The sequence below is a fragment of the Pristiophorus japonicus genome, chromosome 4 (genome assembly GCF_044704955.1).
Source record: "Pristiophorus japonicus isolate sPriJap1 chromosome 4, sPriJap1.hap1, whole genome shotgun sequence".
Lineage (NCBI taxonomy): Eukaryota > Metazoa > Chordata > Chondrichthyes > Pristiophoridae > Pristiophorus > Pristiophorus japonicus.
Genome location: NC_091980.1, coordinates 96977199 through 97000019, shown reverse-complemented (window position 1 = coordinate 97000019; position 22821 = coordinate 96977199). Strand labels below are relative to the sequence as shown.

The 22821-nt window shown below is 43.8% G+C and overlaps 1 protein-coding gene across 2 annotated transcripts in view; it reads left to right on the top strand.

Annotated features, from left to right (window-relative positions):
• neurl1b (neuralized E3 ubiquitin protein ligase 1B) overlaps positions 1-22821 on the top strand; it is a 643022-nt gene that overhangs the window by 322110 nt on the left and 298091 nt on the right. For both annotated transcript variants that reach the window (XM_070878444.1, XM_070878442.1), the window contains exon 2: positions 8137-8172. In XM_070878444.1, coding sequence (XP_070734545.1) covers positions 8137-8172 — 36 coding nt within the window. The remainder of the gene's footprint in view (positions 1-8136; positions 8173-22821) is intronic.

The following is a 22821-nucleotide window of genomic DNA, read 5'->3' as shown; positions in this document are numbered from 1 at the left end:
CAATGACTGCTCCACTCTCCATACAATGTTGGCTGATGTTTCCATGGTGCTGAAGTCCAGAATTTACGCACGAGTTAGACACCATTTAAGCGAAAACCAATAAGCAAGAGCCAAGTAAAGCATCCTTAACAATCAAAAAACACTCGCACACTCTGCTTTTTTTTGACTCACCATTTTACCAATAAATGCACAAAAAGGTTAAAGTACAAATGCATACTCTTTGTGAATATGATATTGAGCTCACATTCCCAATAATAGTGTCTATTATTCTATTTTTTTAATTTACTAATCAAAAATGCAATTCACCATATCTGGGGTCGCAATTAGCCACAGTGACTGACATAGTGGATAACCCCGATTTAGAATTACAGTTGCTATAATAAAACATGAGCATGGAATATAAAGCACGCTATATTTAACTGGATAATAAACTCTAACACAATCTTTGTGTAATCATAAAAGCAGGAAACAGGAAAGTAACTGTCGGTTGCAACTATAAATTGCTATGGAAACCAGCAACCAATAGCTCCAAGTGCATCCAGATGGTAAAGTGGTTGGCCTGTGTGGCAGACACTTTTCTCAGATACTTCCTCAGATGAGGCTGAGAATGTATTTTTAGCTTAAGTTTTCCTCCTCTGTCTGAAAAGAAGCAATATTTGTGGGCTGAGTTCACTTCAAAACAAAATGCTGCCTCTTGGAAGAGGCTACAGCAACCAGCATTGTCTTCATTTTATCTTTTCTTTCAGCTTTTGTTTAATAAGAAACGCCTTTCTTTCTACTATGAAATTGTATTAAGTTATATATTAAAAAAAAGAATAACTTCGTACCATGGTCACATATAAAGTTTAAGTCTATGTTCCTGTTGATTTGCATGTTTCAAGTTGTTGCTAACTGGTCTTGGAATTTTGATTTACGATTTATCTGCCAACAAAGTAACAGCCCTTCCCACTGCACACACAATTCAGAGGGCAAACTAGTGTGTAAGAAATATGAACATGAATATTACTGAATTGTCTGTGACTCAAGGGTCACATGTGAGGGTTGAGGGGCCACTGTTTGGACACTCCTGCTCTAAGGTGAGACATTCATACTGAGTTTAAACAAAGATATGGATTAGATTTTTTTACTGCATTTTGACAAAGAAAAAAAATCTAAGTCTGAGGCCAATACTTTCTTGTCTCTGGTAACTTTTTGAGAAATGGACAGTTTAGAGATGATCAGTAAATCTACCAACCTGGCCTCGGTTAACCTATTCTTCTCATTCAGAGTATTTTACTTGGTTGTAGCTGTTAGCTTTTGAAGTTTTCTCTCAGAAGTTTGTGCTGTACAGTTAGTGTCGAAAGGAAATGCTGGGCATCACTTCTATTAAATAAACATCTTTGCTTTCCAGCCCTCACCCAAAATTTCAAGTACAGAGAGCAGGCATGTGCATTAATCAGCCCATTCAGTAATTTTCTTCAGGAGCAACATATGTTTTCATCATTTTTATGGGTTAAATGTAATGGCATCTTCTGCTAACTTTACACAGTCTCATATTATCAGTTGTTGCTGAATATTTTCTTCTCATCATTGCTTTGCTTTTAAAAAAAAACTTTCTAATGCATGCTATATGGAGGACCTCTGAAAACATTCTCCTCTCATAATTAGTAATTAAACTCATGTTGAGTTTTGTATAATGTGAATACAATTAACCTTCATGTGCACTGTTGCCTTAGGAAACCCACTCTGGTACACAAGGGGCAGCTGCCAGAACTCACAGGTCAGGTAAACAAATAGTTTCTATTTCACCCAATTGTTCACACAATCTTTGCAAGTGAACAATAACTCTATCAGATATCTTCAACTGTTCCCTGAATAGTATCCAGGATAAGTAGGTTGGGGACAATTACTGTATGGGAAAAAGTAGCAGTCAAATAAGTGATAGCCATTTTTGTAAGAATACAGGATTTGTGAATAGAGCTTATGAATCCATTTACTGGATAGGACGTCACAATCACAATGTCACCGAGGCTAGAAAGTTGTCCCAAGGCAATTCAGAGACCTATGAGCTCAGAAGAAAGCAAATTATTCGTGTTTTTCTCTCTCTCTCTCTCCTCTCTATAATTGCACACAGAAGAGGCGAGGGCCCATGGGCAGCACGGGCCAGCCCACACTGCGATATGTGTGTGCACTAGGTCCATGCAGCAGAGCTGGTCTCCAGTCCTGGTTAATCCTTGCCACTGGACCAAGACCTAGCTCTGTCAAGCCCGTGTGGTGGCTGGTGTGCAACGGCCACCAAACGTTAAAAAAATCCATGCACAGGCATCTTCTACCCTTCAATATGCAGTTCGGGATCTGGAATATTAGGTCCTTAATTGAAACACCCGTGAACTCATCTTTTTTTGGTGGAAACAAGTCATCCTCGATATGAGGGACCGCCTAAGAAGAAGAAGAAGACATATGATATATGATACATCTATCACATCAACATATTTACCCTGAAATTGCAGCCTCTCCGGGTGCATACGATGTGCGCATGCGCCCAAAGAAGCCCTGCAAGTTCCGGGTTTAGGCGCACAAAGCGCATACGCTGAAATCCAGCACTTGCAAACTGTCAAAATTTATTTTGACAGTTCCAATGCATCCCCAGTAGAAGGGCCTTCGCGGGCAGAGATTTTGGCTATTTTCCCAACTCTTGCCCAGCGAATATCCTTAAAACTCTTACGCCTGGAAAAAGCATACCAGCATAAGAGTTTTAAAAGATAGAAAATAACATTTTATCACTAATTTTTATATTAAGATCCCTGTTCATTAAGGTAAGTTTATTTTTAACCCTATTAACACATTTTTAAAAAAAATTTCCCCTAAAACATTTAATTCAATTTCAAATAATTTTAAATATGTAAGGTGTTTTTTTTAAATTTATTGTGTTGTGTTTTTGGGGGTATTCTCATTGATAGTAATGGGAACTCCGTACAAATGGAACTCACCATTATTATCAATGAGAATACTCCATATTCATTGGTGGTCCAGGACCACGTGATCTCAGGTTGCGCTTACATTCCTGGGATGTGTGGGCTCCGCATCTAGGCCTCAGACCGGAAGTGTTTGTTCCTCCGGGACCACCAGCTACTTTCGTAAAAAATAATTTAGTCGGTGGCATCCGCCCGCGGAAAGCCTCCGACCGCAATTTCTGACCCATTATGCATATGTTGATGCCGTCATTACCCCTCTGAAACTGACAGCAACTTCATGATTTAGCGCATGCAGAGATAAACACTGAAATCTAGAAGTTGTGTCAGTCATTCACTGCTCCGCCACAGGTTGCATTGTGGAACTCCCCAGAGCTGGCAATCAATTCAAATCAAACTGAAGGATGAAAACTTCCCCTGTTATGCTGGAATATCACTGTTAAATTCTTCCCACCCTCCTGCTCCGAAAAAATAAAGCCTTGTTGAAAAAGGTGTAACTGGGTTTTTAATGGCGTATTGTCTGCGAAACAACTGTTCTGGCCCTGAAAAACTAATTTTATATTTGTAGAATATCAAATTTTTCCATTATGATGATTAAGAATTACATGGTTCTTAAATTGTTTTTAAAAGTTTATTTATGATATTTCAGCTTCAACCTTAATCATATGTGTATGTCCCAATTTTTATTTTTCTCTCTGTAAAATTTACTAAAAGTAAATTAGAGTCTGTACATTTTACTTCCTAGTTTGTTGTCTGTGAGAATTCGTCAATGGGATTGGCTGCTCAGCCTGATTGATGACATCACTGTTGCTGGATGTTGGCGATTCACTTGATTTGGTGCCAGATTCAAACCAAGCAAAGCTGAAATTTATGCTACAGAGATCGCTAGATCTTTGTGGGCAGCTTTCTCCGAAATCAGCGGCGATCGCCGTCGCTTCTCCACTGACCGTAAATTTCCGACATTGTATTTTTTAATTATCTGGATTTTTTAAACACTGAGCATGATGGTAATAATAAAGGTACTGGTCTATATAATTATTAGAAATCATAGCAAATACAGCAGCTCTAGATCATAAATATTTTCAATCAATGTCCTTTTGTCTACTAATAGCTAAATAATTTAATTATTAATTAAATATTTTATGGAGTTGCATAAAAGGCAGTGTGCTGATTAAAGCACCAATTACAGTAAAGGTTCAAAATCATCAGTATTAAAAAATGACTTTTTTATACAAATTTCATTGAAATATTTTCTAATTTTGTTTGACTTTTAAATGTATCTATTGATCCTACTTCTATTTCCAGCCTTCAGTTTTCTAATAGCAAGTGTGTCATTCTAATATATTTTACCTTTCTAATTTACAGCAGAATTAAATGAATCTTTCGGTATTGCCATAATAAGTAGACGGACCGGCTTCCATTATCTGGTCTACAATCTAGACCATTTGTAATTGATATCCATCAGCAAAGGAACCTTGGCTCAATGTAAAATAATAGTTTTTTCCTTTAACAGTTGAAATTTACAGTAAGTGCAGTGATGGTAAACTACTGTAAATGCATAAACATTTACCTGTGGAATGACCTGCAAATCCTCTCTTGCAATGGGATAGACCAGGTGATTGTTGAAAAACTAACAGCCTCTTGATGTAGATTTAATCATTGAATTATTAATATTATTTGGTCTATTATGACATAGTTCTTCAGTACAAGTGAGGGCCGAATATCTGTGTCACGCTCTTGTTGTAACCCTGATAGGAATGGGTGAAGGGCCAAAAATTAGGCCAGGACCCAAGTATCTGGCCACGGTCTGCATTGGTGAATCTGTGAGCCTTTGAAGGAGAGGAACCATTGTGAAGACAGGTATGCATGCCCTTAGGCATGATATGTTAATAAAGGGCCATCCCTTGACTCCGACGGGTTCCCAGGCTGGTACATCTTGGCACTTATGCTCCCAGATTTTTGACCCCAGGGTCTTTAAGATGGGTTTCATGCCAATTATATTGTAAAAAAGAATGTTACACATATAGTGAGAATATGTATTGGAGGTTCATCTTGGTATAAAATGGGCTTGTTCCGATTCCCCTACAGTTAACAGGTTTGTTTTTGGGTGGCTGAATTTTACCTAAATGTATGATTTTGATTTTGTATTTTAATCATTTTCTCTGAGTGAATCTCTGTAAATTTAAATAGTTACAGGTAGCATAGCATGAATAAGTAACCTGAACCTAACTTGTTCATTCACTTCAAGTTCATTGAATAACGGTTAGCTGAAGGTTATTGCTTAAGCTGTGTATGCAAGCTGTAGTCATTTTTAGCCAAGTAACCACTGTTATTACTAACATTTTAGGCCAAAAATTCTGCTGGAGAACAAGGACACAATAAGGGTGGATCGTCTGTTAGATAGCGAGGTGGTGTGCTGTAGTTTGGGGTGCGATTAGGATCCGCTGGGCTTCCATCCTCTGTAACTTGCCTGGGAAGTTCCAGTCGCTGGGTGCAAGCAAGTTTTCTGTACTTCCTGCCCTACATCAGAACAGACTTTGGAAGCGTTCCTGGGCTACTTCAAGAATTTTGGCCACCATGTCCTGCTTAGGACCAACAAAAGCCACGCCAACTAAGAAGATGCATGTGTTGCGGTTTTGAAATTGGTGCACAGAGAGCCTGATGGTTACTACCCAAAGTAGGTGGAAGAGAAAGGAAGAATAGCCACCTTTTATATATATATATATATTTGCCTCCCAGAAGTGACATGGGCACACTATCTCTTCTATCCAGTTCAGTGTGTATGCCGGCTGTAGAGGGAGGGTCCTTTTATGCAAAGTTCCAGGTTTCAGTGTTCAGTTGTTGTATGTAGCGTTCTGAAACCTATCCCTGACCACACAAACAGGTAATATTCACATACATGTATAGTTAATTTGTATCCTGAATGCCAGCTGAATTACATCCATCTTTAATTAGGCTCTACTTTAGCAGCAGATAGACGTGTTAAGGCTTCGAAATCAACAATTATCTTCAAAAATCTTGAGCAAGATTTCTACATTTTTCACACATTTGTACACCTTGCTACCTACCATAATAGTTAATAGGATAATTTTGTGAACCAAGATGGTGACTGGTGGCATAGCTTTTCAGCCTAGAGATGACTTTGTCAAAATTAATAACTTGTCACATTTGAATTTTTCCCTCAGGGACATCATGGGTGATTATTGGCACGAAAGCACACAGCTTAATAGTGTTGCACGAACCTGCTGTTGGGATGTGAGGTAGCCTCAGGCGAACCTCAGCATTACTACATTATAAACGTCTGGCATGTTACAGTGCAGAAACAGGCCCATTGGTCCATTTTAAATTTGCACCAATGTTCTCAACATGAATTAATACTCTGTCATTTCCCATTCACTTTAATATTCCTCATTTTCAAGCAACATCTAATTACCTCTTTATTAAAAGATTATGAATTCTGAAATGATTTCTGACAAAAAAAAATCCCCATTCCAACCATAATTTGTGCAAAGAATCTTTTCCCAACCTCTCCTTTAATGCTTTATGTAATTATCTTAAACCTGTAGCATTCTCATTGCTGTGTAGCTGACGAGTGGAAACAATCATTATTTACTTGCTCATAACTCCTCATGATCTTGAGGACCTCTATCAGATCACCCCTTAATCTTCTCGGGTGGAGTGAAAAAACATGCAGCTTCTCAACTGTAACCTCCTATCACTGGTAACATCCTAGTGAACTTACGCTGCACCCTTTCAGATGCTTTTATTCCTTTACTATAGTGGGGTGCCCAAAAATGCAGATCAACTAAAGTATTTTACAAATTCAACATCAGCTCATTGCTTTTGCTTCTAGATACAAAACTAAGGATTCTGTTTGCTGTTTTTATGTTCATATCTACTTGAACTGTCACCTTTAATGATCTGTACACCAAGATCCCTATACTCTATTTAAAATCTTATAATATAATATGTATTTTCTTTCTCTTTTTCTACTTCCAAAATTACTTCGTTGTTTTCTATATTGAGCTAAGTCTGACACTATCCATCACGTTGCTAACCGATCTATGTCAACCTGCAGGTTTTGTCACAATTTTCTATACTCCCAATTTGGTGTCATCGGCGTATTTTTGTACAATTTCCTCTATTCCTCAATTTACATAATTTATTTACATAATAAATAGAAGCAATCCCATCATAGACCTGTGAAACACCATTCACCACTTCTTTCCAGTCTGAGAAACTTACATTTGTCCTTGCACTTTGCTTTCTGCTCTTTCACCATCTCTATCTTTGTGGCCATATTCCCCTATATTTCTTGCGATAACTTATCAAACACCTTTTGAAAATCCATATTCTTTCTGTTCTTTAAAAAAGTTAGAAAAGATTGGTCAAGCACATTTTTGCCTTTTAGAAATCCGTACTGTCTATTTCCAATTAGCTCATGTTTCTCCAAGAGCTTTGTAATTTCATCCCATGTTATCGAATCTGGCAATTTATTAACAATTAAAGTAAGACTAACTGGTCTATAATTTCTGAACTTATCCTTATCTCATTTTTTCAAGAGGGGAGCTGACACATTTTCCTTCCACAAAATTTTGGAAAATTTTCTGGGAAACCTCCATTATTTATTTCCTAAGTGTTATCAGGATCCTTGGATTGTTACTTTTCTGTTCTTGTCGGAACTTAATTATATTGCGGTCACTGTCTTCCAATTGTTTCCCTACTTTCAGCTGTGACTCAGTGGGTAGCACACTCGCCTCTGAGTTAGAAGGTTGTGGGTTCAAGTCCTACTCCAGGTACTTGAGCATTAAAATCTAGGCTGACACTCCAGTGTAGTGCTGAGGGAGTCCAGGACTGTCAGAGATGCCGTCTTTCGGATGAGACGTTAAACCGAGGCCCCATCTGTTCTCTCAGATGGACATAAAAGATCCTATGACACTATTTCGAAGAAGAGCAGGGGCATTATCCCCGGTGTCCTGGCCAAAATTTATCCCTCAATCAACATAACAAAAAAAACAGATTAGCTGGCCATTATCACATTGCTGTTTGTAGGAGCTTGCTTGTGTGCAAATTGGCTGCCGCGTTTCCTACATTACAACAGTGACTACACTCCAAAAGTACTTCATTGGCTGTGAAATGTTTTGCGTTTTGATATCAATCAAAGTCTTTCTTTTTTTTACTTTAGATTACCTACATCCTCTGCCGTGTTATCCAGAACCAAGTAAGTAGCACTTCCTTCCTGTATGTAGTCTTGGGTGAGCTTTCAGCATCTAAATTTATACTTTCTCAACTCATTTATATCGAAGGGTGATATGAATATTGAGCATCAGTAAATGTGAATGTGGATGTCTGCATGCTTTGGATTTATAGTTTTGGATCTGTGTATTTGGATGACTTTTAGTTCATGTGCAAAGTTCATCCTCCCAATTCTTTTGATTATGTGAATTAGAACAGTGTTGAAATTTAAGATTTAAGCAGGAACTGCAAGACATGCTGACATTTACCCATAACTCTGAACAGAAGAGGGTGTCAGCAACTAGATGGCCAAAATAAGCAAACACTATGTGAAAAAGAAGTGGCTAAAAATTCTTGAGTAATTGAGTAGCTTACTGTACTATTTGTGTTTCATTCAAATAAAACAGTAGTTAAATCTATATGCATGTGATTCTGATCTAAAGAAATTTGTGACTATATGGCTTGATACACATCATAAACTCCTGAGCCCAGGCTGCAGCTTCAAATACACGTTGTTACAAGTTGGATCTGCAATTCTTATGCTGGTGCATGTGAGATTTTTCTGCTTGGCTACCTCATATAAAGTTTATAGGTCACAATTTTGTTCTTTGTGGTGGCTTTCAACAATTATATTTTGATGGTCCTGGCCTACACGATTCCTCTGTATTTACTTGTCCAATGTTATTCATGTTTATTTTGGTGCTTTAACATTCTGACTGGCAGTTGTACCATAAGATGCCTGCTGATATCACAAGGTGTCAGTGTAATGCTTCTTTGTGCCTTGACATTTGCTCTTAAGCTCACAAATCACCATTGTTACCACTGCTCCAGCCAGATGTATGAATTGATGGAAGGGTCTCTGCACCCCTAAATGGTGATTATTGATAGCATCATTGGAGGAACTGGCTTGGGGCAGTTATTGGGCCTGAAACTGATGCACTCACCACCCACTGCCACTGACATTCCTCCTCGGGTTCCGTCCAGTGCCAGTTTCGATCTGCTCTGGAGCGGGTAGGAGGGGAGAGCCGCAGAGAACCGCCCGCTGACATCAGCGGACGGCCAAGTGGCGTAAGTGAACTCCCGCCCGCCGAGATGCCAGATTGGTGCGGGCGGTAGTCGGCGCCAGAACAGGGATGGATTGCTGCGAGGAGGCTGGTCTGTCCCCGATGGTAGGTATGAAGAGCTGAAAAAAAATGTGAGTAAACATTTTTTTCTTTACAGGAACTTACCTGTATGGGGTTCCCTGAAGGTGTTCCGATGTTTTTTTTTAATGCTTTTTCTTTGCAGGTCTTCGACCCTTCTTGGGCCTGACTCCATCCTCAGCAGCATTTGGACAGCAAGCGCCTTTGCTGTGGAGATTGGGAGCTCCCGCCAGCTGCCGCCCAGATTGGCAGCGTAAGTCCCTCATTTGCAACCTGCCGCCCTATGAAGGACCTATTTGATGAAAACCCTGCCCAAAGTACCGTCAGGTACCTCGGCGGCCATCGGCGGTTCTTTGGGCGGCACTTGGGCGGGCAGGAGCCTTCACCAAATTCGGGCCCATTGAACCTGAAGGTGTGAGGGAATTTAGTTAAAATAATTTTAAAAGGAGAATTAACCTGCGGTGAAAGGGGCTAAAAGAGATTCTGGAATGTTTTTACGTGTAGGGTGTTCCAAGCATTTTCAAGCCGTGGGAGGTGCTGATGAATATAATCATTGACAAGGTACCACCCTGAAGGTGCTTTTATGATTAAAAGTTGGATTTGGTTATATCTATGATGCAACTGGTCAACCTTTAGAATCTAGGCTTTCAATTGGTTTGAAAACTGGTGTTTATAGGCAATTTTTCCACCTATCTTTTTGTTTAAAAAAAATCCATTTTGAAGGTGGAGAAGGGAGGCAGAAGAATAAAGTTGTCTTCTTCTTTCGTATGGTAGTAGCAAAGCAAATCCAATGTCAATATTTAAATTAGATATCCAGGCCAAAGCTTCCAGTGTAACAACATGGTTATCCTCTGAGGGCAGTGCTCAATGATATGCTCCAGGGTTTGACAGTCGCATGATGGGGATGCTTTAATCTTCCACCTTCTACCATGACCAGTTCTGAGGCGGCTGATGATTGTCCACTGCTTGTGCTTCAGGTTGTACTATGGGGCCCTCTATAAGGAATCCATTCCATATGTCACAGTTCTTCTAAGCATTTCGCTATCGGTCATCAAGGCTGAGGGGCGATCGCTGAAGGGCTTCAGTGACCGTCCAAAATAGCCTTCTAGATTTGAGACGGATTGGTGATAGGTTGTTAAAGTTGGCTTGGATCGGCATGTCTTTGCTGGTGTAGTGGTTGTATTCTCTGGAGACTGCATATTTATGGTGTAGGTGTGGTGGTGCGATGTTTGCAAGCATGGGCAGCCAAGGTGTTGATGTTGATAAAAGCACACTGGTTATAATTCTCATATAGAATTCAGCTGGACATCAATGGATTTGACATATGGACTGTTATGTATGTAACTATGTAATACTTTCCACCAGAGGGCGCGACTGTTGGAGTCCTAATGGTCACCTGCACTCACATGCAGGGCCAGTATAAAAGGTTGGCTGCCATGTTGTTTAGGCACCCTTGAGTTGTAATAAGGAAGACTAAGGTCACACTAAGTTTAGCTCACAGTACTCAGCCTCATGGAGTTCTTCTATACACAACAATTGGCGACGAGTAACAGAATACGAACCTTCACGCAACCATGGCTGCCGTTGGAATATTAGAGAGATTTGTAGAGGGTGATGATTGCGAAGCCTTCATCGAGCATCTCGACCAGTACTTCGTAACCAACGAGCTGGAAGGAGACACTAACGCGGTCAAGCGCAGGGCAGTTCTCCTCACCGTCTGTGGGCCTAAAATATTTGGCCTTACCAAGAATCTGCTTGCACCGACAAAATCAATGGAGAAGGAATATACAGAGTTGTGCACACTGATTTGGGACTATCTCAAGCCGAAGCAGAGTATCCTCATGGCCAGGTATTGTTTTTACATGCACCATCGCTCTGGGGCCAGGACGTGGCAGATTATGTCGCTGACCTGAGACGCCTCACAGGACCTTGCGATTTTGGAGCTGCATTGGGGGAAATGCTGCGGGACTTTTTCGTGTTGGGCATCAACCACGAGGCCAATCTTCGAAAGCTGTTGGCTGCCGAAATCCTAGACCTGAGCAGGGCCATCGCGATCGCCCAGGTATGCATGGCCACGGACGATGGCACCAAACAAATATCTTCTCAACATCGAAGCTCACCGGCAAGTACTGTGCATAAAATGACGTCGCTAGCAGGCCGAACTGCATGTGGCAGGGCCTATATGTCTGCGGCTGCAGAACCTGTGATGACTCAGAGTCTGCCATCGGGGGTGAATGTGAATCCATTGGTACCGTGTTGGCGCTGCAGGGTTATTCAGCAGGCCCATCAATGTCGATTCAAGCACTATGTGTGCAAAGGTTGCGCAACAATGGAGCACCTCCAGCGAATGTGCAAATGTGCTGCGGTACACCACGTGTACGCTCCTTAAAAGTCCTCCACTGTTCCTCAATTGTGCCACCGTTTAGTCTGTGTTTCCAGTCTACTTTAGCCAACTCTGCCCTCATCCCACTGTAGTCCCCTTTGCTTAAGCATAGTACGCTCGTTTGAGACACTACTTCCTCACCCTCAATCTGTATTACAAATTCAACCATACTGTGATCACTCATTCCAAGAGGATCTTTTACTAGGAGATCGTTTATTATTCCTGTCTCATTACAGAGGACCAGATCTAAGATAGCTTGCTCCCTTGTAGGTTCTGTAACATACTGTTCTAAGAAACAATCCCATATGCATTCGATGAATTCCTCCTCCAGGCTACCCCGTGCGATTTGATTTGACTAATCGATATGTAGGTTAAAATCCCCCATGATTACTGCCGTTCCTTTTTCACATGCCTCCATTATTTCCTTGATTATTGCCCGCCCCACCATGAAGTTATTATTTGGGGGCCTATAAACTACGCCCACCAGTGACTTTTTCCCCTTACTATCTCTAATCTCCACCTTGCTGAAAGTCAAATTAAATGGAGTTCCAGTATCCATGGAGTTGGACATGGGTGCAAGGCAATCAATAATGAGCCAGAAGGCTTTCAAGAAACTAGGGCAATAAGGCACAAAGGCCCAAACTGAGCCCGATTATTGCAACGCTGCATACCTACACCAAAGAGCTCATACCAGTCATTGGAAGTGCAGCAGTGAAGGTATCGTATGATGGAGCTGTGCATGACCTATCATTGTGGATTGTTCCAGGCAATAGCCCAACGCTGTTGGCAGAAGCTGGCTAGAAAAGATTGGATGGAATTGGAACAACATCAAAGCACTATCTTCAGTGGATGACGCCTCGTGTGCTCAAGTGCTGAGCAAATTTCCCTCACTATTCGAACCAGGCATCGGCAACTTCACAGGCGCCAAGGTACAGATCCACCTAGACCCCGATGCACGGCCCATCTATCACAAGGCTCCGGCGGTTCCGTACATGATGAGGGAGAAAGTCGAGATCGAACTGGACAGACTCCAACGCGAAGAAATCATATTGCCAGTCGAGTTCAACGAGTGGGCCAGTCCAATTGTTCCAGTGTTCAAAAGCGATGGCACGGTCAGAATCTGCGGAGACTATAAGGTACCGATGAACCGAGTCTCACTACAGGGCCAGTACCCACTGCCCAAGGCAGATGACCTGTTCGCAACGTTAGCTGGGGGGGGAAGTCGTTCACCAAGTTGGACCTAACCTCTGCCTACATGACACAGGAGCTGGCTGAAACTTCGAAAAGACTGACATGCATCAACACACATAAAGGACTGTTTATATACCACAGGTGCCCTTTCAGGATTTGCTCGGCTTCAGCCATTTTCCAGAGAAACATGGAGAGTTTGCTGAAGTCTGTTCCACGCACTGTTGTGTTTCAAGATGACGTCCTGATCACCGGTAGTGACACCATCGAACACCTACACAACCTGGAAGAGGTTCTAAATCGCCTAGACAGAGTGGGACTCAGGCTGAAAAGCTTCAAGTTTGTTTTCCTGGTGCCAGATGTCGAATTTTTGGGGAGAAAGATTGTAGCAGACGCATCAGGCCCACGGACTCAAAGACAGAGGCCATCAAGAATGCACCCAGACAACAGAATGTGATGGAGCTGCGTTCGTTCCTGGGACTCCTCAACTATTTCGGTAACTTTCTACCCAGTTGAGCACGTTGTTAGAGCCTTTGCACATAAGGATGACGACTGGGTTTGGGGAAAATCTCAAGACACAGCCTTTAAGAACATCAGGAACCTGCTATGTTCAAATAAGTTACTTGTACACTATGACACATGTAAAAGTTTAGTGCTAGCTTGTGACATCTCATCGTACGAGGTCGGCTGTGTGTTACAGCAAGCAATGTATCAGACAACCTCCAACCGGTTGCATACACATCTAGAAGTCTGTCTAAGGCTGAGAGAGCCTATAGTATGGTCGAGAAAGAGGTGTTGGCATGTATATATGGTTTTAAGAAAATGCACCAATACCTATTTGGACTTCGGTTTGAGCTTGAAACTGATCACAAGTCTCTCATTTCGCTGTTTTCAGAGAGCAAAGGTATAAATACCAATGCTTCGTCCCGCATCCAAAGATGGGCACGAACATTATCCACTTATGACTATGTTATCCACCACAGACCAGGCACTGAAAACTGTGCCGATGCTCTCAGCCGGCTACCATTACCCACTACTGGGGTTGAAATGGCGCAGCCCGCAGACTTGCTACTGGTCATGGATGCTTTTGAGAGTGAGAGGTCACTCATCACGGCTCGCCAGATCAGGACCTGGACCAGCCAGGATCCTGTGCTATCATTAATAAAGAGTTGCGTCCTAAATGGGAACTGGTCGGCCGTTCCCAGGGAAATGCAAGATGAAATTAAGCCGTTTCACCAATGCAAAGATGAAATGTCCAGTTGGATTGTCTCTTATGGGGTAATCGCATGGTTTTGCCAAAAAAAGGCAGGGAAACGTTTATATGCGATCTACACAGTACCCACCCAGGCATTGTCGTGATGAAGGCAATTGCCAGGTCGCATGTTTGATGGCCCGGCATTGACTCGGACTTGGAGTCATGCTTGCATCAATGCAACACTTGCTCGCAACTGAGTAATGCACCAAGGGAGGCTCCACTGTGGTCATGGTCCTCCAAACCGTGGTCCAGGATCCATGTAGATTTTGCTGGCCCCTTTCTAGGAAAGATGTTTTTAGTTGTAGTGGACACTTATTCTAAATGGATTGAATGCGTAATCATGTCATCCAGCACATCCACTGCCACTATTGAAAACCTCTGGGCCATGTTTGCCACCCATGGCTTGCCCGACGTCCTTGTCAGCGACAATGGACCGTGTTTCGCCAGCTCGGACTTCAACGAGTTTATGACCTGCAATGGCATCAAGCATATCAGGTCTGCTCCGTTTAAGCCCACGCCTAATGGTCAAGTGGAGCAGGCAGTCCAAACAATCACGCGTGACGGACGGCTCCCTGCAGACCCGCTTGTCTCACATTCTGCTCAGTTATTGGATGCGACCCCACTCGCTCACCGGGCTCCCCCGGCAGAATTGTAGAATTGTTAATGAAGAGAGCCCTCAAAACCAGGCTCTCCCTAGTCCACCCGGATCTCAATGATCACATGGAAATCCGGCGACACTGGCAGAACATGTACCATGATCGCACGGCTGTTTCACGTGACATTGATGTTAATGACCGTGTTTGTCCTGAATTATGGTCATGGTCCCAAGTGGGTTGCTGGCACTGTTTTGGCCAAGGAAGGGAATAGGGTGTTTATAATCAAACTGTTAAATGGCCAAACGTGCAGAAAGCATTTAGATCAGATCAAATTGCGATTTACTGACAACCAGGAACAACTTGAAGAGGACATCACCATCGACGATCCACCAACACACACCCAACTAACAATCGACCTCGTTGTCAATCACGAGGATGAACCCACCGTTCCTGACAGTCCGCTCAGACCAGCCGAGGTGCAGTGCAGCAGTGGTCCGACCAACTCACACACACCAGGGTTTGAACTTAGACGATCAACCAGGGAGTGAAGGGCTCCGGATCGCCTCAACTTGTAAATACAAAGATAGTAATCTCAGGATTGCTACCAGTGCCACGTGCTAGTCAGAGTAGAAATAACCGGATAGTTAAGATGAATACTGTTATGTATTTAGCCCCTTGTAACCTGCATCACACCTGTCGACCAGAGGGCCTACCTGTTGGAGTCCTAAGGGATCCCAGCATTGGGAGCACAATGTATAAGCAGGTCACCCACGAGGTATCTGCACTCTGGAACAATAATAAAGGAGCTAAGTTCACACTTGCTCATTACACACAGTACTTGGTCTGACCATTTATTATGAGTGTAACAATTGTCGACGAGGTAAAGAATAACCGCGTGAAAATGCAAAGAACAGTCGGCATCCAGGAGAAGTTCTCAGAGAGGGACAATTGAGAGGCCTTCGTGGGGAGACTCGACCAATACTTCGTGGCCAACGAGCTGGAAGGGCACCAGAACACGACCAAACGAAGGGCGATCCTCCTAACTGTCTGTGGGGCAACAACCTATGGCCTCATGAAGAATCTCATAGCCCCGGCTAAACCAACAGAGAAATCCTACGAAGAACTGTGTATGCTGGTCCGGGAACACCTAAATCCTAAGGGAAGCATTTTGATGGCGAGATATCGGTTCTACACGTGTCAACGATCGGAGGGCCAGGAAGTGGCGAGCTACGTCGCCAAACTAAGGCGCCTTGCAGGACATTGTGAGTTTGAGGGATTCTTCAACAAATGCTCAGAGACTTTTTTGTAATGGGCATCGGACATGAGACAATCCTTCGCAAACTGTTGACTGTAGAAACTGCGAATCTGTGTAAAGCCATAACGATAGCCCAGACATTTATGTCCATCAGCGACAACACCAAGCAGATTTCGCAGAACGAAGAAGTTTCGGCCAGTACTGTAACATCGGTTTTGAGCAGAAATGTACAGGGCAGAACGTACAGGCCGGCTGCTGTGGCCCGACCTCAATTGACCCAGAGTCCGCCATCATCTGTTAATGCGAGGCAGTTAACACCCTGTTGGCGATGTGGGGGTGATCATCGGCCCCATCAATGCCGCTTTAAGCACTATGCATGCAATGGCTGCAGAATAATGGGACACCTCTAACGAATGTGCAGGTGAGCTGCAAACCCTGCAAATCCTGCAAACCACCACGTTGCAGAGGAAGATCGACCCACAATGGATCAGACAAAATTGGAAACTCGTACGGAAGAGGCAGAAGTGTATCACATGGAAATCCAGCAATAATATTGAAAGTAGAACTAAATATTCCAATGTCTATGGAGCTGGACATGGGGGCAAGTCAGTCCATAATGAGTAAAATGGCCGTCGACTGGCTGTGGGGAAAGAAGGCACACAGCCCCCAGCTTGGCCCCATTCACACCAAACTAAGGACTTACACAAAGGAACTAATCCCTGTAATTGGCAGTGCTGAAGTCAAAGTCTCATATGATGGAGCAGTACGCGAACTCCCGCTGTGGATTGTGCTGGGGATAGCCCCACGTTGTTTGGCAGAAGCTGGCTGGGGAAAATCCGCTGGAACTGGGACGACATCCGAGCGCTCTCGTCCGTCGACGACACCACATGTACCCAGGTTCTAAGCAAATTCCCTTTGTTATTTGAGCCAGGCATTGGAAGCTTCTCGGGGGCAAAATTGCAGATCCATTTGGTTCCCGGTACGCGACCCATCCACCACAAGGCTTGGGCGGTACTGCACATGATGTGTGAAAAAGTGGAAATCGAGCTGGACAGGCTGCAACGTGAAGGCACCATCATGCCGGTGGAATTCAACCACTGGGCCAGTCCGATTGTTCCGGTACTCAAGGAGGACGCTACGGTTAGAATTTGCGGGGACTATAAAGTAACGATTAACCGTTTTTCGCTGCAGGACCAGTACCTACTACCCAAGGCAGACGATCTATTCGCGACCCTGGGCTGGAGGGAAGACGTTCACCAAGCTGGACCTGACCTCGGCCTACATGATGCAGGAGCTGGATGAGTCTTCGAAAGGCCTCATCTGCATCAACACGCACAAAGATCTGTTTATCTACAACCGGTGCCCATTCAGGATTCGGTCGGTCGCAGCAATCTTCCAGCGGAACATGGAGAGCCTGCTAAAGTGGGTTCCTTGCACAGTGGTCTTCCAGGACAACATATTGGTTACAGGTCGGGACACCATGGAGCACCTGAAGAATCTGGAGGAGGTTCTTACTCGGTTGGATCGCATGGGGCTCAGGTTGAAACGCTCGGTGTGTTTTCCTGGCACAGGATGTCAAATTCTTATGAAGGAGAATCGCAGCAGATGGCATCAGACCCACCGACGCCAAGGCGGAGGCCATCAAGAACACGCCGCGACTATGGAACTTGACGGAGCTGTGGCCGTTCCTGGGACTCCTTAACTACTTCGGTAATTTCCTACCTGTATTAAGCACCCTGCTAGAACCCCTACATGAGCTACTGTGCAAGCAAGATGACTGGGTATGGGGGAATTCACAAGAGGCTGCCTTTAAGAAAGCCAGAAATTTATTGTGTTCCAACAAACTGCTTGTCCTGCATAACCCATGTAAACAATTGGTGTTAGCTTGCGATGCGTCGTCATATGGGGTTGGGTGTGTGTTACAACAGGCTAATGATTCGGGAATTTTGCAACCAGTTGCGTATGCATCCAGGAGCTTGTCCAAGGCCGAAAGGGCCTATAGCATGGCTGCAAAAGAGGCTCTGGCGTGCATTTACAGGGGAAAGAAAATGCACCAGTACTTAGTTGGCCTCAAGTTCGAGCTTGAAACTGACCACAAGCCGCTCATATCGCTATTCTCGGAGAGCAAGGGGATTAATACCAATGCCTCTGCCCGCATCCAAAAATGGGCGCTCACGTTATCGGCATATACCTATGTAATCCGCCACAGACCGGGCACAGAGAGATGCGCAGATGCTCTCAGTCGGCTACCATTGCCCACCACCAGGGTGGAAATGGTACAGCCAGCGGACTTGCTCATGGTCATGGAGGCATTTGAGAGCGAGAAATCCCCCGTTATGGCCCGCCAGATCAGGACCTGGACCAGGCAGGATCCTTTACTGTCCCTGGTTAAAAAAAAGCTGTGTCCTCCTTGGGAGCTGGTCCAGTGTGCCAATGGAGATGCAGGAATCGATTAAGCCATTCCACCAATGCAAAGATGAGCTGTCCCTGCAGGCGGACTGTCTTTTGTGTGGCAATCGCGTAATCTTGCCCAAGAAAGGCAGAGACACATTCATTTGTGAACTACACAGCACCCACCCAGGCATCTTGATAATGAAAGCCATAGCCAGATCCCAAGTGTGGTGGCCTGGCGTCAACTCAGATTTAGAATCATGAGTGTGTGTGCCAGTGTTTGTCTCAGTTGAGCAATGCACCCAGAGAGGCACCGCTGAGTTTGTGGTCCTGGCCATCCAAAACGTGGTCCAGGATCCATGTAGACTATGCAGGCCTATTCCAAGGCAAAATGTTTTCGGTTGTCGTGGACGCTTACTCAAAGTGGATTGAATGTGCAATAATGTCTGTAAGCACGTCCACGGCCACCATTGAAAGTCTACAAGCTATGTTTGCCACGATCGGCCTGCCTGATGTTCTAGTCAGCGACAATGGGCCGTGCTTCACCAGTGCCGAATTCAAAGAATTCATGACCCGTAACGGGATCAAACATGTCACATCTGCGCCGTTCAATCCCGCATCCAATGGCCAGGCAGAACGGGCAGTTCAGACCATCAAGCAAAGCTTGAAATGGGTGTCGGAAGGCTCCCTGCAGACCCGGTTGTCCCGAGTACTGCTCAGCTACCACACCAGACGCCACTCACTCACCGGGATTCCCCCAGCTGAGCTGCTCATGAAAAGGGCGCTTAAAATAAGGCTCTCTCTGGTGCACCCTCATCTACATGATCACCGTGGAGGACAAGCAGCATCAACAAAGTGTGTACCATGACTGCGCAAACTTGTCACGTGATATTGAAATCAATGATCCTCTATTTGTACTCAATTATGGACATGGTCCCAAATGGTTCGCTGGCACGGTCACAGCCAAAAAGGGGAGTAGGGTATTTCAGGTCAAACTGACCAATGGACAAACGCACAGAAAACACTCAGATCAAATTAAACTGCGCTTCACCAACAGCTACGTAAAACCTGAAGAGGACACCACCAACTTTGACCTTCCAACACTCACCCAAGAGTCTACTGACATCACAGTTGACCACGAAACAGGACTCATCATCCGCAGCAGCCCGGCAAGGCTGGCTGCCCAACAACCCTATGAAGAACCGACCAACCCAATCACACCAGCATTTGTACCGAAACGATCGACAAGGGACCGCAAAGCCCCAGATCATCTCACCTTGTAAATAAATGTATTGTTGACTTCATAGGGGAGTGATGTTATGTATTTAACTCCTTGTAACCTGCATCACACCTGTCCACCAGAGGGCCTACCTGTTGGAGTCCCAAGGGATCCCAGCATCCCTTGGGAGCACAGTATATAAGCAGGCCACCCATGAGGTACCTGTACTCTGGAACTATAATAAAGGAGCTAAGGTCACATTTGCTCATTACACACAGTAGTCGGTTTAACTATGTATTATGAGTGTAACAAATATATGGTTTGAGGAATGGTGCAAGAGGGAGGGATTCAAATTCCTGGGACATTGGAACCGGTTCTGGGGGAGGTGAGACCAGTACAAACTGGACAGTCTGCACTTGGGCAGGACTGGAACCAATGTCCGAGGGGGAGTGTTTGCTCGTGCTGTTGGGGAGGGTTTAAACTAATATGGCAGGGAGATGGGAATCTATACAGGGAGACAGAGGGAAGTAAAATGGGGGCAGAAGCAAAAGATAGAAAGGAGATAAGGAAAAGTGGACGGCAGAGAAATCAAAGGTAAAAATGAAAAAGGGCCACTTTACAACATAATTCTAAAAGGACAAAGAGTGTTTAAAAAAACAAGCCTGAAGGCTCTGTGTCTCAATGCGAGGAGCATTTGTAATAAGGTGGATGAATTAACTGTGCAGAAAGCTATTAACAGCTAAGATGTAATTGGGATTACGGAGACATGGCTCCAGGGTGACCATGGCTGGGAACTCAACATCCAGGGGTATTCAATATGCAGGAAGGATAGACAGAAAAGAAAAGGAGGTGGGGTAGCGTTGCTGGTTAAAGAGGAGATTGACGCAATAGTAAGGATGGATAGTAGCTTGGATGATGTGGAGTCTGTATGGGTAGAGCTGCGGAACACCAAAGGGCAGAAAACGTTGTGTACAGACCACCAAACAGTAGTAGAGAGGTTAGGGACAGCATCAAACAAGAAATTAGTGATGCGTGCAATAAAGGCACAGCACTTATCATGGGTGACTTTGATCTACATATAGATTGGGCTAACCAAACATGGAAACATAGAAACATAGAAAATAGGTGCAGGAGCAGGCCATTTGGCTCTTTGAGCCTCAGTATTCCATCCCTGCTTCCTCTACATACCCCCTGATCCCTTTAGCCATAAGGGCCACATTTAATTCCCTTTTGAATATGTCCAACGAATTGGATTCAACGACGTTCTGTGGCAGAGAAATCCACAGGTTCACAACTCTCTGGGTGAAAAAGTTTCTCCTCATCCCGGTCCTAAATGGCTTACCCCTTATCTTTAGACTGTGACCCCTGGTTCTGGACTTCCCCAACATCGGGAACATTCTTCCTGCATCTAACCTGTCAGAATTTTATAAATTTCTCTCAGATTCTATGAGAACTGGTAGCAATACGGTGGAGGAGGATTTCCTGGAGTGTATAAGGGATGGTTTTCTCGAAAATATGTCGAGGAACCAATTAGAGAGCTGGCCATCCTAGACTGGGTGTTATGTAATGAGAGAGAATTTTAATTCGCAATCTTGTTGTGCAAGGCCCCTTTGGGAAGAGTGACCATAATATGGTAGAATTCTTATTAAGATGGAGCGTGACACAGTTAATTCAGAGACTAGGGTCCTGAACTTAAAGAAAGGTAACTTCGATGGTATGAGACGTGAATTGGCTAGGATCGACTGGTGAATGATACTTAAAGGGTTAAGGTGGATAGGCAATGGGAAACATTTAAGGATCACATGGATGAACTTCAACAATTGTACATCGCTGTCTGGCGTAAAAATAAAACTGGGAAGGTGGCTCAACCATGGCTAACAAGGGAAATTAAGGATAGTGTTAAATCCAAGGAAGAGACATATAAATTGACCAGAAAAAGCAACAAACCTGTGGACTGGGAGAAATTTAGAATTCAGCAGAGGAGGACAAAGGGTTTAATTAGGAGGGGGAAAATAGAGTACGAGAGTAAGCTTGCAGGGAACATAAAAACTGACTGCAAAAGCTTCTATAGATATGTGAAGAGAAAAAGATTAGTGAAGACAAATGTAGGTCTCTTGCAGTCAGAATCAGGTGAATTTATAATGGGGAACAAAGAAGTGGCAGACCAATTGAACAAATACTTTGGTTCTGTCTTCACTAAGGGAGACATAAATTACCTTCTGGAAATACTTGGGGACCAAGGGTCTAACGAGAAGGAGAACTGAAGGAAATCCTTATTAGTCAGGAAATTGTGTTAGGGAAATTGATGGAATTGATGGCCGATAAATCCCCAGGACCTGATAGTCTGCATCCCAGAGTACTTAAGGAAGTGACCCTAGAAATAGTGGATGCATTGGTGGTCATTTTCCAACATTCTATAGACTCTGGATCAGTTTCTATGGATTGGAGGGTAGCCAATTTAACCCCACTTTTTAAAAAAGGAGGGATAGAGAAAACGGGGAATTATAGACCGATTTCCTGACATCGGTAGTGGGGAAAATGTTGGAATCAGTTATTAAAGATGTAATCCAAGGAAGAGATTACATCTGGAACATTTGGAAAGCGGTGACAGGATCGGTCCAAGTCAGCATGGATTTATGAAGGGGAAATCATGCTTGACAAATCTTCTAGAATTTTTTGAGGATGTAACTAGTAGAGTGGACAGGGGCGAACCAGTGGATGTGGTGTATTTGGACTTTCAAAAGGCGTTTGACAAGGTCCCACACAAGAGATTAATGTGCAAAATTAAAGCACATGGTATTGGGGGTAATGTATTGACGTGGAATAGAGAACTGGTTGGCAGTCAGGAAGCAAAGAGTGGGAATAAACGGTCCTTTTCAGAATAGCAGGCAGTGACTAATGGGGTACCGCAAGATTCAGTGCTGGGACTCCAGCTATTTACAATATACATTAATGATTTAGACAAAGGAATTGAATGTAATATCTCCAAGTTTACAGATGGCACTAAGCTGGGTGGCAGTGTGAGCTGTGAGGAAGATGCTACGAGGCTGCAGCGTGACTTGGACAGGTTAGCTGAGTGGGCAAATACATGGCAGATGCAGTATAATGTAGATAAATTGAGGTTATCCACTTTGGTGGCAAAAACAGGAAGGCAGAATATTATCTGAATGGTGACAGATTAGGAAAAGGGGAGGTGCAACGAGACC